The 15,601-nt window shown below is 40.7% G+C and overlaps 1 protein-coding gene across 1 annotated transcript in view; it reads left to right on the forward strand.

Annotated features, from left to right (window-relative positions):
* Positions 1 to 2,888: 2,888 nt before the first annotated feature.
* LOC134675370 (coatomer subunit alpha) overlaps positions 2,889 to 15,601 on the forward strand; it is a 35,708-nt gene continuing 22,995 nt past the window's right edge. The window contains exons 1-10 of the mRNA XM_063533582.1: positions 2,889 to 2,896; positions 3,190 to 3,289; positions 4,129 to 4,292; positions 5,095 to 5,232; positions 6,071 to 6,154; positions 6,914 to 7,094; positions 9,031 to 9,201; positions 10,707 to 10,859; positions 11,552 to 11,772; positions 12,627 to 12,764. Coding sequence (XP_063389652.1) covers positions 2,889 to 2,896; positions 3,190 to 3,289; positions 4,129 to 4,292; positions 5,095 to 5,232; positions 6,071 to 6,154; positions 6,914 to 7,094; positions 9,031 to 9,201; positions 10,707 to 10,859; positions 11,552 to 11,772; positions 12,627 to 12,764 — 1,358 coding nt within the window. The remainder of the gene's footprint in view (positions 2,897 to 3,189; positions 3,290 to 4,128; positions 4,293 to 5,094; positions 5,233 to 6,070; positions 6,155 to 6,913; positions 7,095 to 9,030; positions 9,202 to 10,706; positions 10,860 to 11,551; positions 11,773 to 12,626; positions 12,765 to 15,601) is intronic.

Genomic DNA, 15,601 nt, shown 5'->3' on the forward strand with positions numbered 1-15,601 from the left:
GAGATATTTCTGCTGTTAAATACGAATATATTAAATAAGATTATGGTTAATCAAAGCTAAGGTGCCTACAATGCCTACAGGGCCAACTGAAAAATCTAATACAATATTGAAATCCAGTAGGACATCTACCTGCTGAAACAATGTTTTTATTCATATATTCTTGTTTAACGGCATAATCCACTTTTAATTTTATATTGATATCTTCAAATTAGTTAATATTTTTATCAACATCACACACCGCTTTTAAATTGTCCGTCTATATCTATTAATAACAATTTCAAACATTTTCAATACAGAAATCCGCGAGTGACAATTTGAATTGACGTACGTACTTAATAGGGCGCGCTTAGCGGAAAAAAAAGTTTTGGTTCGATGTAAATTGTACATTGCTGTTTTTCTTAGCGCAATACTACTCTTTGAGTGTTGCCCTACTTTAGTTTGCTTTACATTGCTACTGACAAGATTTGCTTGACGCACTATATGATCGCATAGCGCCAAGAATATTATTATTAAAATAAATCATAGCGCTTATTGACGGCGCAGCAACTAGTATCACTTCTCTCTCCTCGCTCTTATAAAAATGCCATTTGTCAAAAAAGGACAACCATACTGTTGACAAGATGAACTTCTAATCAAAGTGTTGCCTTTTTTGGTTCATCCAGGCTGTGTAGGTGTGCGTAAAAACATGTATGTGTGCTCTTTTAGGGATGTGAAAAGTCGATTTTAATCATGTTATATATCGATAAACGCTACACAGCGGAACGAAATAGCTATTAATTGAAGCTTCGATATCTTCGTTAAACATAAACATAATTGAAATGCTAATGGATAATATATAATATAATAAAACAATTCAATTATTGTGGGACACATATTTTAGTAGGTATTTATGTATTTAACTAAATATCTGAACTTTCCCTTCCCTGCTGGGGCGTGAAGATAAAATTGTGATCTGATAACCACAATAAAGAATAAAAGCGTTTTTGTTCATTTTAGGTATCGTTAAACCTTTGAAGTAAAATTAAAATTGCAAGATATGTCGATAGTTTATCGATATGACTTTATCGACATGGCTACAGCAAGGTGGAGTTACATTGTTAATCGTATACTAAACAAAAGTGGTAAAAGTGACAGCTCGCTTAGACGTAATCGTAAGTATATATTATATCTATGGTTTAGTCCCTCACGGAGGCACGCGTATACTACTTCTATAGGATGCTACCTTCTATGACGATTAACAATGTGAATCCATCTTGCTGTTTATGTTTTACGAAGATACTTATTGAAGCTTCAATTAATCGCTATTTCGTTCCGCTGTGTAGCGTTTATCAATATATAACATGATTAAAATCGACATTTCACATCCCTAAAAGAGCACACATATACGTGAAGCGGTGGTGGCCGAGTGGATATGACGTCCGACTTTCAATCCGGAGGTCGCGGGTTCAAATCCTGGCTCGTACCAATGAGTTTTTCGGAACTTATGTACGAAATATCATTTGATATTTACAACTTGCTTTTCGGTGAAGGAAAACATCGTGAGGAAACCTGCATACATCCGCGAAGAAATTCAAAGGTGTATGTGAAGTCCCCAATCCGCATTGGGCCAGCGTGGGGACTATAGCCCAAGCCTTCTTGCGAGTGAGAGGAGGCCTGTGCCCAGCAGTGGGACGTATATAGGCTAAATTATTATTATATACATTTTTACGCACACATACACAACTTGACACCACCTAAAACGGTAACACCTTGATTTGAAGTCCATCTTGTCAACAGTATGGTTGTCATTTTTTGACAAACAGCATTTTTAAAAGAGCGAGGATAGGGAATTGATACTAGTTGCTGTGCCGTCAAAGAGAACAGACAACGTTGGGGCCTTGCGTCGAAGCAAGGTACCTAAGCGATGAGAACATGACCAGGCCTATAACCGCGAAAATCGAAGTTCGCAAATTGCAGGCATTTTTCTCTGTCACTCTAATTACGCCTTCTTTGGAGTAAAAGAGAAAGATCCCCGCAATTTGCGAATTTCGGTTTTCGCAGTAGCCCCTCTGTGTTTCGTAACGATACTTTGACGCCTTACTAAAGTACCTGATCAAACTTCAATTTAATAATACAAAAAAAGTAACAAAAAAGTCAAATTGATTTCATTATCGTAAATTGACTTAATATGTAAATAAATTTTAATTATGTCGCCGATATCAGAAACGCCATCTAGTGATAATAAACCTTAAAAGTAAATGTGACGCGTAGGTTTAATGCGTCAAAGCTACAACAGATGTCGCAAGAAGGCTATTTCAACGCAATTTCAACGCATGTTAATCGTAAGAGTTTTTTAGCTCCGTGTGGCTCCGCGCGCCATCTAGTTCGTGGCTGTGAACTAAAAAATTAGCTACAAGTATAAGAAACTTAGGACGGTGCGCGTTTTTAGTATGGGATTGGGTATCTGTACTAGTATTATATGATCTGTGACATAGGTTACGTAAATAAAATGAAATCTTACATCAAACCATTTTCATCTCCTAAGGGGGTTGAAATATTTAAAATTAAGAGGAAGGGTTGTCACTCGACAGTTTAATTATGTAGTTTTCGAACAAATTTGCAATGTAAACTATATCCTATTGTTTCAGGCGGACGCAGTAGTGAAGCATGTGTTAGAAGGGCACGACCGCGGCGTCAACTGGGCGGCGTTCCATCCCACTCTACCGCTCATAGTATCCGCCGCTGACGATCGCCTAGTGAAACTGTGGCGTATGAACGATGCCAAGGTAAAGTGGACTTAAAGTGTATGTGTCTAAGGTTAAGAGTCAACTGGGCAGCGTTCCATCCCACTCTACCGCTCATAGTATCCGCCGCTGACGATCGCCTAGTGAAACTGTGGCGTATGAACGATGCCAAGGTAAAGTGAACTTAAAGTGTATGTGTCTAAGGTTAAGAGTCAACTGGGCAGCGTTCCATCCCACTCTACCGCTCATAGTATCCGCCGCTGACGATCGCCTAGTGAAACTGTGGCGTATGAACGATGCCAAGGTAAAGTGAACTTAAAGTGTATGTGTCTAAGGTTAAGAGTCAACTGGGCAGCGTTCCATCCCACTCTACCGCTCATAGTATCCGCCGCTGACGATCGCCTAGTGAAACTGTGGCGTATGAACGATGCCAAGGTAAAGTGAACTTAAAGTGTATGTGTCTAAGGTTAAGAGTCAACTGGGCAGCGTTCCATCCCACTCTACCGCTCATAGTATCCGCCGCTGACGATCGCCTAGTGAAACTGTGGCGTATGAACGATGCCAAGGTAAAGTGAACTTAAAGTGTATGTGTCTAAGGTTAAGAGTCAACTGGGCAGCGTTCCATCCCACTCTACCGATTATAGTGTCCGCCGCTGACGACCGCCTAGTGAAACTGTGGCGTATGAAGTCTTTTTTTTTTATTATGAATGGGCTTACTCTTGGCCACAGACTAGCCGAGGCGTAGACGTGGCCTACGATGGAGCGAGCTCGCCCATAGTAGTCAACCTAAATGTGGTCCAATATCGGATGTAGGATCCTACATCCCCGTAGCCAGGCCGCGGGGGCGCGCCCCGGCGCCAGCGGTCACGCACACTACAATAAACATGCCTACACATACACACACAAACGAATTGGTCCGACAACTGACGAGGGGCTTCGAAGCTTGGCTGAATTTATCGGAAACATTTACATCTTACATTTTACTTCCTTCCGACATCCGATATCGAATCGGACAATTTGAAAAGGTTCTTAATAGTAGAGATGCAACGGATAGTTGTTTGGCCGGATACCGGATATTCGGCCTAACCATCGGCCGAATATCCGGTATCCGGCCGCCGAATATTCGGTATCCGGCCGCCGAATATTCGGCCAGCGGAATTTTACCTACATTTCGGTTTTTAAGGTGCGCATTCTGCAGGTTTAACCTGTTTCGAAGTGAACATTCGCGCGGACACATTTCTAGGTTCGAAATGAGTCCCGAGAGAGAATCTGGTATCCGGCCGGATAGTAAAATAATGGCCGGATAGTAACCGAATATCCCGTGCATCTCTACTTAATAGTACACAGTTAAGTGAAAATGCCCTTATTTGGGTTTTACCATATTTTGACTATATTTTTTTTGCAGGCGTGGGAAGTGGACACGTGCCGCGGGCACTACAACAATGTGTCGTGCGTGTTGTTCCACGCGCGGCACGAGCTGATCCTGTCCAACAGCGAGGACAAGTTCATACGTGTCTGGGACATGACCAAGAGAACGTGTCTGCACTCGTTCAGGCGCGAACACGAACGGTAACCACATTTATGCAGTAAAAAAATTATGGGTCCGGAAAGCACCTTAAAACCCTAAGTTAGCTCATTTTGCTTTTTAAAAATCAAAAACTATTACTTATGAAAGCAGAAGAATATAAATGATCGTATTAGATTCATAATTGTTACATATTTGCCGTAATTTATTTTTAAAATGTGTTTTTTGCAATTAAAAGACACATCAAGATTGTTTACCTTATTTCTAATGCTAAAAAAACGAACTATAGCCGATACTAGTGGAAAAAGATAGCGAATGTTTTTTTTTTATACGCGGTGGCGTAAGACCGGTCATTGTGGCACTCTTTGGGGGAGGCCTATGTCCAGCAGTGGACGTCCTCTGGCTGATATGATGATGATGAGACGCTTTAAGACCACTTGGCGAGTGATATGACATAGTTTTTTTGTAAAATCTAAGAACGTTCATCTTATAATAATCATATCAAATCAAATCACATATCATTTATTATCAGGCAACTAAGGCCCATAGATACATACCTTACAAACTAACATACATACAATAGTAAAATATTACAAGCTAAAAAAATATTTCGGCGACACGGCGGTTTTCAGCTGTGTCTCATGTTCCGGTGTAGGATTTGGCAGATTCCCACGGAACCGCCGGAACACCACACCCTTCGGCCAGAAGTCCGCGCTCGCGATGGCTTCCAGCAGCGGCCGCGGCACGCGCATCACGAAAGAGCTGAAGTGCACGTAATGGCGCGATCGCAGCTGGAACACTTTCAGCTAGTAACGGCTCTAATACAATAATATATTATTGTTGTAGATACTGGGTGCTAGCCGCGCACCCGACTCTGAACCTGTTCGCGGCGGGCCACGACGCCGGCATGATACTGTTCAAGCTGCAGAGAGAGCGGCCCGCGTACGCCGTGCATAACAACCTGCTCTTCTATATTAAAGACAGGTAAGTACTCTGTTTTTTAGCCATCTTTCGACTCCGTTATAAAATTTAGAAGCAGATTTGTATATTAAAGTAGCAGAAATAAGTATGATCATTTATTGCCAAGTATCTGGGAGACCGAGATAACATATAAGAATTCAAATCGAACTGTGCGTTTTCCCAGAGATAAGACCTAGCTAGATCGTCAGAGCCGTTTCCGAGATCCCCGAAATATATAAATATACAAGAATTCAGCTCGGCACCGAGATTATCAATAATTTAACTTACAATACCATTTTAATCAAATTTAAAAATGCAATTCTCAATGTAATTGGTATTGCCGTCCAGCGCGGCAATGCCGCCAGCCTTCTTGGCACCCTGCCCCAAGGCACTGAACTGGAGCCAGTTTTTTATTTATAGATTATTTTAGTTTAGTAGTTATTTTAGTTGTAGCTTTATGTAGTTTTAATTTTAGTTTATAATTGTTTTTATTTTGTTTATATTACATGTATTTCTTGTTTGAATATAATACATAGATGTAATTGTAAATTCCACCTTACAAGACTACACGATATTCTACTTTAGGTGGGTCTCAAATTGTATTAGGTGGGTCTCAAATTGTAAATTCCACCTTACACGACACTACACGATATTACACTTTAGGTGGGTCTCAAATTATAATTCCACCTTACACGACACTACACGATATTCTACTTTAGGTGGGTCTCAAATTGTAAATTCCACTTTACACGACACTACACGATATTCTACTTTAGGTGGGTCTCAAATTGTAAATTCCACTTCACAAGACACTACCGATATTCTACTTTAGGTGGGTCTAAAAGCTCGTGACTATTTACAGGCAAATTCGCAAGTTGGACATGCAGACCAACCGTGATTCCCCTGTCATGCAGATCAAGGGAAGTGGCAGAAATCAACCATACAGGTAAGATATTGCTGGAATTAAGAAATCTATAAAAAAATACTTTAACTTTATTAAAAACTGTATTTTTTAAATCTTTTGAACGCCGAAGACGGCACTTGACGTCGATCGGTTTTTGATGGAAATCTACTGAAAAACACCCCACTTTTAGGTTGGCATTATTTATTCACAAAACTAAATTTTACCCCAATGATGTCAGTGGCACGGCAAATGGATGCGCCGTTTGGCGTTCAAAAGGTTAAAATTTACGGTATCGTCTTGGATCGTCCCATTCGTTTTTCGTCAAGGTCTTAAATTAGTCCTATTCTGCTTTCGTCACTCATTCTACATTGGAAGCCACCGACGAAAAAATCGTCCTGTATCGATTCCTAAGCGCTCGTTTTATTTATCTATACTTCGTTTTTTTAGCATTAGAAATAAGGTAAACAATCTTGATGGGTCTTTTAATTGAAAAACACATTTTAAAAATAAGTTTCGGCAAATATGTAACAATTATGAATGTAATACGATCATTTATATTCTTCTGCTTTCAAAAGTAATAGTTACTGATTTTTATAAAGCGTTTTTCAATTAAAAGACATGTCAAGATCGCCTATCTTCTTGCAAGTTCTTTCTAATGCCTAAAAAAACGAACTATATGTATTTAATTCCATTTATGTTTAAACGGAGTTCCCTCTGTCAACAAACTGTCATGCAGTTTGGTAGAAGAAAAAATCTGTACAAATAGGGTTTATTTCGTCTGAATAAATGTTTTTTTTCCAGTATGTCACTAAACCACGCAGAATGGTGCGTCCTCGTAAACTGGAGGATCGGCGAGAGCAGCTCGTACGAGCTGTACGCGGGGCGCGAGGGCGGCGAGGCGGCCGAGCCGCTGCGCGCGCCCGCCGCGCACGCCGTGTGGGTCGCCAGGAACCGCTTCGCCGCCCTGGACAAGAACCACCAGGTTAGGACCATATTAGGGGTCAATGCTGACACAATGAGGGTTTCCGCGATCGACATTTCCACTAGATGGCGGCACCGTGACGAGAGGTCTTTTTGACAGCTGTTGTCAAAATGCACCAATAAAAAAAACATGGTTAATCATGATTGGTGGATTATGACCAGAGCTCGGCAGGGGTGAGCCATTTTGACATCACTTATGTCAAGTGTAGATATTAATATAGATGCACCTTAGAAAGAAATATGAAAATAAAACTTTATTAATTATAATTAAACTAAAATGACAATGCCTTATGTACAAATAAACTTTAATAGTAGCATATGGATGGATATAAGGACTGTATCGTTTATTATAAATACAGATAAAACCTGGTCTAACTGTTGACGTGTGTATTATTTTGTATTACTATGTTCTTAAGGTATAATCTGGGGGTATTTTTAAGACATATCTGATATAAGAATGTTTTACATTTATTTTATTTTAGGGACTTTATGATGATTTTAATACCTTCTAGCAAATGTAATTCGGACAAGCCTATCGAGCTTAATTTGAGACTATTTCACCGATTCCTTAGTACGATTTAAAGAAACAAAAGGTTAATATGCTGCCAAAATATGCCATCTAAGTGTCCTTTTCATGATTGCTCAATTGAACATCCACAGAATAAATGTGGTGTATTTTATCTTTACATGAAAACGACTTTTTATGCAACATTTTGGATTCCCGTCAATTTCTGACGCCAGGGAAATGACGGAAACAGCTAAAAGAATCTACCGAAATCCAAAGCCTAACGGACATTCATGGCGTTGAACCATGGCTAGAACAGGTCGATAGAAACGCTCCATGATGGTTATATTGTATACCAAAGTCGGGGTTGTCGTAAGTAACATGCCATATTTTCAAAAAGGCCACCAAGCACAGATCCAAAACTTTTTTTCCAACTAAAAGAAATGATTAGACTATGCCCAGATGTTTCGCTTTACGAATCATATGTAATTGCTGTTTACATAGTACGATTTTTTTTGTGTAATACTTATCTTGTTCGCAAACCGTAAATTTTCTTGTAGTATTTGTCCGAAATCGTTGTAGTTACTCGGGAGGATTGGGTAAATATTGTCCAAACCATATGCTTTACGTGATCTCCCAGGACGAAATGTTACTTATTATTAAAGCACTAATTAAACTATATGTGTAATTTTTTAATAAAAACATAATACCAGAAAAAACGGCTAAGTAAAGTTGTATTTATAATAAACGATACAGTCCTTACATATTATTTGAAGAGGTTTACTAAAAAAGCTTGCTATAAAATTCATTTGTTTTAATGGCGACGTAAAGATCGTAGCGGAAAAGCAGCCTAAATAAAATAATTTATTTAGTTATTAAATTACACCACATATACCATCAAATGACAAGGCATGTCCATGTTGTGCAAACTCTGAAAACAGCTCACCCCCGCCGAGCTCTGATTATGATAGCTAGACCTCGCCAGGGTGCTGTCATCTAGTGAAAAACTCGATCGCGGAAACCCTTATTTGACAGAAATATCACGATCCACAACATATGGAGTGGATGAGCTATAGACAGGAACTGCCAGGCTCCGTAGACAACATGCCAATCGCTAACGCTCCGTAGCGAACGAAACGCAACTGTCACTGTCACACTAATATCACAGAATAAATAATAGTACTAGGTACAGAAGACGCACTCTCTAACAAAACGCTTCTGTCACGATCAGCACAGATATGGCCGCTAGCTGGCGACAGCGCCACGCGCGGCTTATGACAAACCCCAAAATTGGGGTCGGACGGATGCACTTTTAGCTGTAGCAAAGCGACGAAATCGCGGAGTGAGCCACGCCTGCTAATATGGAAGAGTGATAGACACAAAGCGATTCGATGGCGAAGCGCAAGCGATTGCCATTTGTCAACTTGGCTAGCCCGCTAGAGAATGGTGTGTCCTTGTAAACTGGAGGATCGGGGAGAGCAGCTCATACGAGTTGTACGCGGGTCGCGAGGGCGGCGAGACAGCCGAGCCGCTGCGAGCGCCCGCCGCGCACGCTGTATGGGTCGCCAGGAACCGCTTCGCTGCCCTGGACAAAAACCACCAGGTTAGGACCATATTAGGGGTCCATATCAGCCAGAGGACGTCCACTGCTGGACATAGGCCTCCCCCAAAGAGAGCTACATCTGACCGGTTTTGCGCCACCCGGCGGTCTCCCGCGACCTCTACCAGGTCGTCGGTCCACCTTGTGGGGAGTCTACCCACGCTGCGCCTTCCGGTACGTGGTCGCCACTCGAGAACCTTTCCGCCCCAATGGCCTTTAGGTTCATTAGATGTTGATGCTGACACAATTTGACAGAAATATTAAGGTCCACAGTATACTCAGTGGATGAGCTATAGACAGGAACTATAGTTCGTTTTTTTAGCATTAGAAAGAACTTGAAAGAAGGTAAGCGATCTTGACATTTCTTTTAATTGAAAAACGCTTTTTAAAAATCAGTAACTATTACTTATGAAAGCAGAACTATTACTAGACTATTACTTATAAATGATCGTATTAGATTCATAATTGTTACATATTTGCCGTAACTTATTTTTAAAATGTGTTTTTCAATTAAAATACACATCAAGATTGTTTACCTTATTTCTAATGCTAAAAAATAACGAACTATACCAGGTGACGCAATTCGTTAGAAATATCATGTTCAACAACATAGGGCTTCTGTACAAATCACGCGAGGTTCGATGGGGGTTGTGACAGTCACGAAAAAAAAACCCGACAAGTGGGAGTCGGACTCGCCCACCGAGGGTTCCGTACTTTTTAGTATTTGTTGTTATAGCGGCAACAGAAACACATCATCTTTGAAAATTTCACCTGTTTAGCTATCACGGTTCGTGAGATACAGCCTGGTGACAGACGGACGGACGGACAGACAGCGGAGTCTTAGTAATAGAGTCCCGTTTTACCCTTTGGGTACGGAACCCTAAAAACACGACAGATCACGTTGGGGTTTAAGGTTTAAGGCGACCTCACGTGTATTTTTCTACAGTGAACGAAACTAAGAAAAAATATCTACCACATGAGTACATACTCGGTCCTTCGACTCGAATGCTATAGGTCGTTTTTTTACTTGGAGGATATAACCAACGGAGACGCCATGTCTAAAATTTTCGGTACAAAATAGTCTGCCGTTTTTTGCGGGGGAGGGGCACATCAAATGTATAGGTACGTCATGTCAGATAAACGTCAGTCCATACATATGGTTGACCATTGGCCGCCTATTTTCGACAGAGGGGAACGCCTGTTAATGGCGGCTCCATTGTTAATTACTCCGAGTTTTTTTAGCATTATAAATAAGATAAACAATCTTGATGTGTCTTTTAATTGAAAAACACATTTTAAAAATAAGTTACTATGTACAAATATCTAACAATTACGAATCTAATACCTAATACGATCATTTATATTCTTCTGCTTTCATAAGTAGTAGTTATTGATTTTTAAATGGCGTTTTTCCATTAAAAGACATGTCAAGATCGTTACCTTCTTACAAGTTCTTTCTAATGCTAAAAAAAACGAACTATAATTTAACTCCGATTTATTTGTTACAGCTCGTCATAAAGAACCTGAAGAACGAGGTGTCCAAAAAGATCTCCACACCAACTTGCGAGGAGATCATGTATGCTGGTACGGGCATGCTGCTGCTTCGCGAACCGGACTGCGTTCAGTTGCTGGATGTACAGCAGAAGAGGACCATCGCCACGGTAAGGCCAATTAGGATGTAGAATAGAAAATAGGGTATTTGAATCAGGGATGTTGCGAATATTCGCATCCGCATCCGCATCCGCGGCACATCCGCATTATTTTCAACATCTGCATCTGCATCTGCATCCGCATAAAATCGATGCGGAGCATCCGCATGATGCGGATGTTTACCAAGTCGGTAACAGGAACGTATTAGCGGCGGCACCGGCGGCGTAAGTGCTAGGTAATTTCGTCACTTTATATTACGAAATCGTCTAGATCCCGAAAAGTCGGCCAAGTTGCTGTTTATTAAATAAAACGCACCTATATTCTTGCTCAAATACTAAACGTTTCGTTTTTTTTTAAATAATGCTAATAATGTAATAATTGACGTTTTTTAAGTAGGTACCAAATCTTGACATCCGCATCCGCATCCGCGCCCGCGGATGTGAGGCTTTAAATATCCGCATCCGCATTCGCATCCGCGGATGTCAAAAAATCTGCATCCGCAACATTCCTGATTTGAATGTATTTAAAATAAATTATTATACACCATGCATGGAATAAAGCATTAGAAGATTAATAGAGAAACGTAGACAGCAGCTATTTTTAGACACAAATTTATATTTTAAAACGCGTTTAAAACTATGAAGAGTAGGTAATTTTCATCAAATTGATTTGTTTTTTGAACTGCACTTTTTCCACTTTCCAGGTGAAAGTGTCCAAATGCCGCTACGCCATCTGGAACTCGGACATGTCCCTCGTCGCCTTACTGGGCAAGCACACCGTAACCATTTGCACCAGGAAGCTGGAACAGCTCTGTTCCGTGACAGAAGGAGCCAGAGTCAAGTCCGGAGCCTTCGATGACAGTACCCCGCAGCCGGTGTTCATATACACCACTGCCAACCATATCAAGTACTGCTGCAGAGACGGGTGAGTTCATACACTTCTGGAACTACTGTTCCGTGACAGGAAGAGCTAGAATCAAGTCCAGAGCCTTCGATGACAGTACTCTGCAGCTGGTGTTCATATACACCTCTGCCAACCATATAAAATACTGCTGCAGAGACGGGTGAGTGTTTAATGAAGATATGGCAAAATCAATAGTAGATTGTCAACCAAGGGATGAAATGGTGCCTTTCACCCGAGTTAAACACTCTACTTTTCATTTCGAATATGAGGAAAGTAAAATACATGTGCATTAAAAAACCCAGCTAAGTATAAACTTCAGTATAGTATTTCTTGATAGTACATTCAATTAACAAGTGCTTTTATTTACTTATTTTTACATAAATACAAGACGCACTAGTAAAAAGTGGCAACATTGTCTTACTTTTTTTGTTCTTGAACTACGATTTTCAGTTTAGAGCTGATTTATTGCATACATATGGTTGTAAAACTCCTCAGTCTTTAGAAATATGTGTTATTTATGTTACAAGCTTTTATTTAGTTTCACCTGACCGTTGTCTGTCTGTCTGTCTGTCTGTCTGTAATCAAATCTTGCAAGTTAAATTTGATCCACTTCCCGGTTTCCGATTGAGCTGAAATTTTGCATACATACGTAAGTCGGGTGACAATGCAATATTATGGGGTCATCGAGCTGATCTGATGATGGAGACCGGAGGTGGCCATAGGAACTCTGTGATAAAACAACGAAATCTAATTGTGTTTGGGGTTTTTTAAATTGTCTCGGTGAGTATTAGTTGCCTGTGGAAAAAAAGTACAGTCGACGATAAAAGCTTGTACCGAAAATGATTTTTTTTCCAAAAACTTATTTTTTTTTGCAGTGACTATGGCATCATCCGCACTCTGGACGTGCCAGTCTACGCCGTGAAGGTGCTAGCCTCCGAGTCTGGCGCTAGAGTCGTCTGCCTCGACCGTGAGGCCAGGCCTAAGGTGCTGAACATCGACCCTACAGAGTACAGGTCAGTTTACATGGTATACATGGGAATCATCACAGAATAAATCGTCGGGTGACAAGCAAATGTCACTAACTAACACCATTGAAATTATTGGACAATAAACCGTGTTACAAGTGTAATAAAGTGCATTGTTACTTTAATTTTTTGATAGTACTTAGTGACTTTTGCTTGTCACCCGACGAAATAATAGTACTACCGTACAGAAGGGACACTTCCTACAAACCCGAAGTTTGACAGCGGTTCAGGGTCGAATAAAGCTGTCCCTTACTTAATATATGGCACTATCACTTTCGGCTATTTAGGGCTATCAAAATTCAAGTGATTATCTTATCTGTGGTCGCGCACGCAAAAGGACGTCAAGTGGTGCCAACCCTAATAATTGCTCGGAGCAATGCTGAGCCGAACGGAGCCGAGTTTGACCGAAGTGAGGAGTGTCTCCCCGCTGACTGCATGGATAAACGATAAGTCCGGCTTGAAGGGTGTTTTACTTTGTGTCACGGACCACCTTGACAACTCGGAACACCTCATCATCCGCACCCTGGACGTGCCAGTCTACGCCGTGAAGGTGCTAGCCTCCGAGTCTGGCGCTAGAGTCGTCTGTCTCGACCGCGAGGCCAGCCCTAAGGTGCTGAACATCGACCCTACAGAGTACAGGTCAGTATACAGGGTGTTATTGACCATGGGGCTTTAAATCCAGGGCTCGATTCTACTCGCTAAACTGAGCTACTTTTATTATGGCACCAACCCCGAAATCCCGAATTTTTTTTTTACTTTTTCATACATTTTGGCTGATCAGATGTCGACGTTTTCTATGGAAAAGCCAAAAAAAATCCCCGATTTTAGGGTTAGTCCCATAGTAAAAGTAGCTCAGTTTAGCGAGTAAAATCAAGCCCTGGAATTAAAGCCACATGGTCAGACACATACTGTATAAATAGTACATGGAGTTTACCCAAAATATTTGGCTGGTGGCAAGACAAGAGACACTCCGAAATGTGTTTTTCAATTAAAATGAAAAGACACATCAAAAACGAACTATAGGTAGATCTGTGTAAAATGGTTTACCCTTGAATTGCCGACAGACATTTCATCGAATGTTATTTCGAAGACAACGTTTCAAGTATTTTCATTTCATCGACAAGTTATTGCGTCGAAGAATCGATACTAGTAAATTTAAATCGGGGACTTTTAATTGGTACTTGAGTTATTTTGTATATAGTTTATATCGTGGTATTTCTTTACAGGTTTTCTTATTTCATTTTGTATTATCAGTCTGGCGTGCGCAACGATTACGTTAGGACGCGTTCCTTTGTTTATCTTATTGTAATACCGATTTTTTGTGTTTTGCTTAGAGCATTATAATTCCGAGTGTGTAAAAAGTGATTATAATGACTATAGTATTGATAATAAGTGAAAAACTAAGTTAATTAGTCGTTTATTTTCGTGTAAACACAATTTTAGTGGTTTTATCGAACTACCCTCAATTTGTGATTATGAGTGAATCGGGCGAGGAACCGGCCCCGCAGCCGGCCTCGAGTGCCGAGATGACCCCAGAATCAATCAGGAAGGTTATCATGGGCTCCGAGGGGTCCTTTTCTCAAGGAGATGGCGAGATGGACTTGCAATGGGATGAAGGAGATTTGAATGTCGGTAACCAAAGCGGTGTGGTGCCCGAGCTGAACTCTGCGGACCAGCGACGAGATAAGCGACGGTTAGAGGCGGAGGAAGGTGGTGATGATGATGGGTTTACGGTCGTATCTAGGAATAAACGTAGAGATGTTCGTCGCTCTCCCCCGTCGATTAGTCCTCTACCGAAGTCTGATGATATTGTCTATGAGGTTTCAGTTAGCTCCAAGAACGTTCTCCCGAAACAATTGGGATTTGCAAAGATATTGTTGAGTCATAATGTGCAGGGCGTCTTAAGAGTAAAATATAAGAGTCCTTACAAATTACTGATCAGATTTAATACCAATTCTAACGCAAACAGTTTCTTGGAGAGTGAAGTTGCGAAGAAATATGAGTGGATTTGTAGAAATACTAATGAGTTGCCATTCTGCTACGGGGTAGTAAGGGATATAGATTTTGAGGTTGAGGAAAAGGATCTAAAAGATATTTTTGTGTGCGATTCGGATACAGAGATTCTAGCCGTCAAACGATTAAACAAAAGAGATGAGCAGGGCAAGTGGGTAAAGTGTGAAACTGTACGTATTTGTTTTCGAGGGTCAATCCTGCCCCCTTACGTTAAGGCGTATGGATGTCGTATGGCGGTAGATTCGTATAAGTATCCAGTCACGCAATGTTCGAAATGCTGGCGATTTGGCCATGTCAGTAATTTTTGTCCATCCAAGGTACAAATCTGTCCTAAATGCGGAGAAAAGCATGAAAATTGTGAAACAAAGAAGTTCCAATGCGTGAACTGCAAAGGAAACCATTTATCTTTGATGAAAAGCTTATGTCCCGCATTTTTAAAAGAGAGATCCATTCGCATATTTATGGGGCAAAACAATTGCGCATATAAAGTAGCCTTAAAGAAAATCAACGAAGAAAAAAAACAGAATACTGATGTAAGCAGTGGCTTCCAGGCGAGAGAAACACTTCTAATGAATCCTAATCCCCCAGTATTTTCAACTGGTGAATCCTCGAAGCCTTCTTATAGAGATATATGTGCTGGGGCTTCGGTTAGTAATTATAATTTTGAAGAAGAGCACACTGAAAGCGAATTAGAAGAACCCCAAAATAAGAATATTGGAAGCAAACCCAAAAAACAAAGTGACAAAAAAAGCCGCAAATCGAGGAGAAGAGAGAAACTTAATATGAGTGTTGATGAATCATCCGAAACAGAA

This window comes from Cydia fagiglandana, chromosome 21 (genome assembly GCF_963556715.1).
Source record: "Cydia fagiglandana chromosome 21, ilCydFagi1.1, whole genome shotgun sequence".
NCBI classification, from domain to species: Eukaryota; Metazoa; Arthropoda; class Insecta; order Lepidoptera; family Tortricidae; genus Cydia; species Cydia fagiglandana.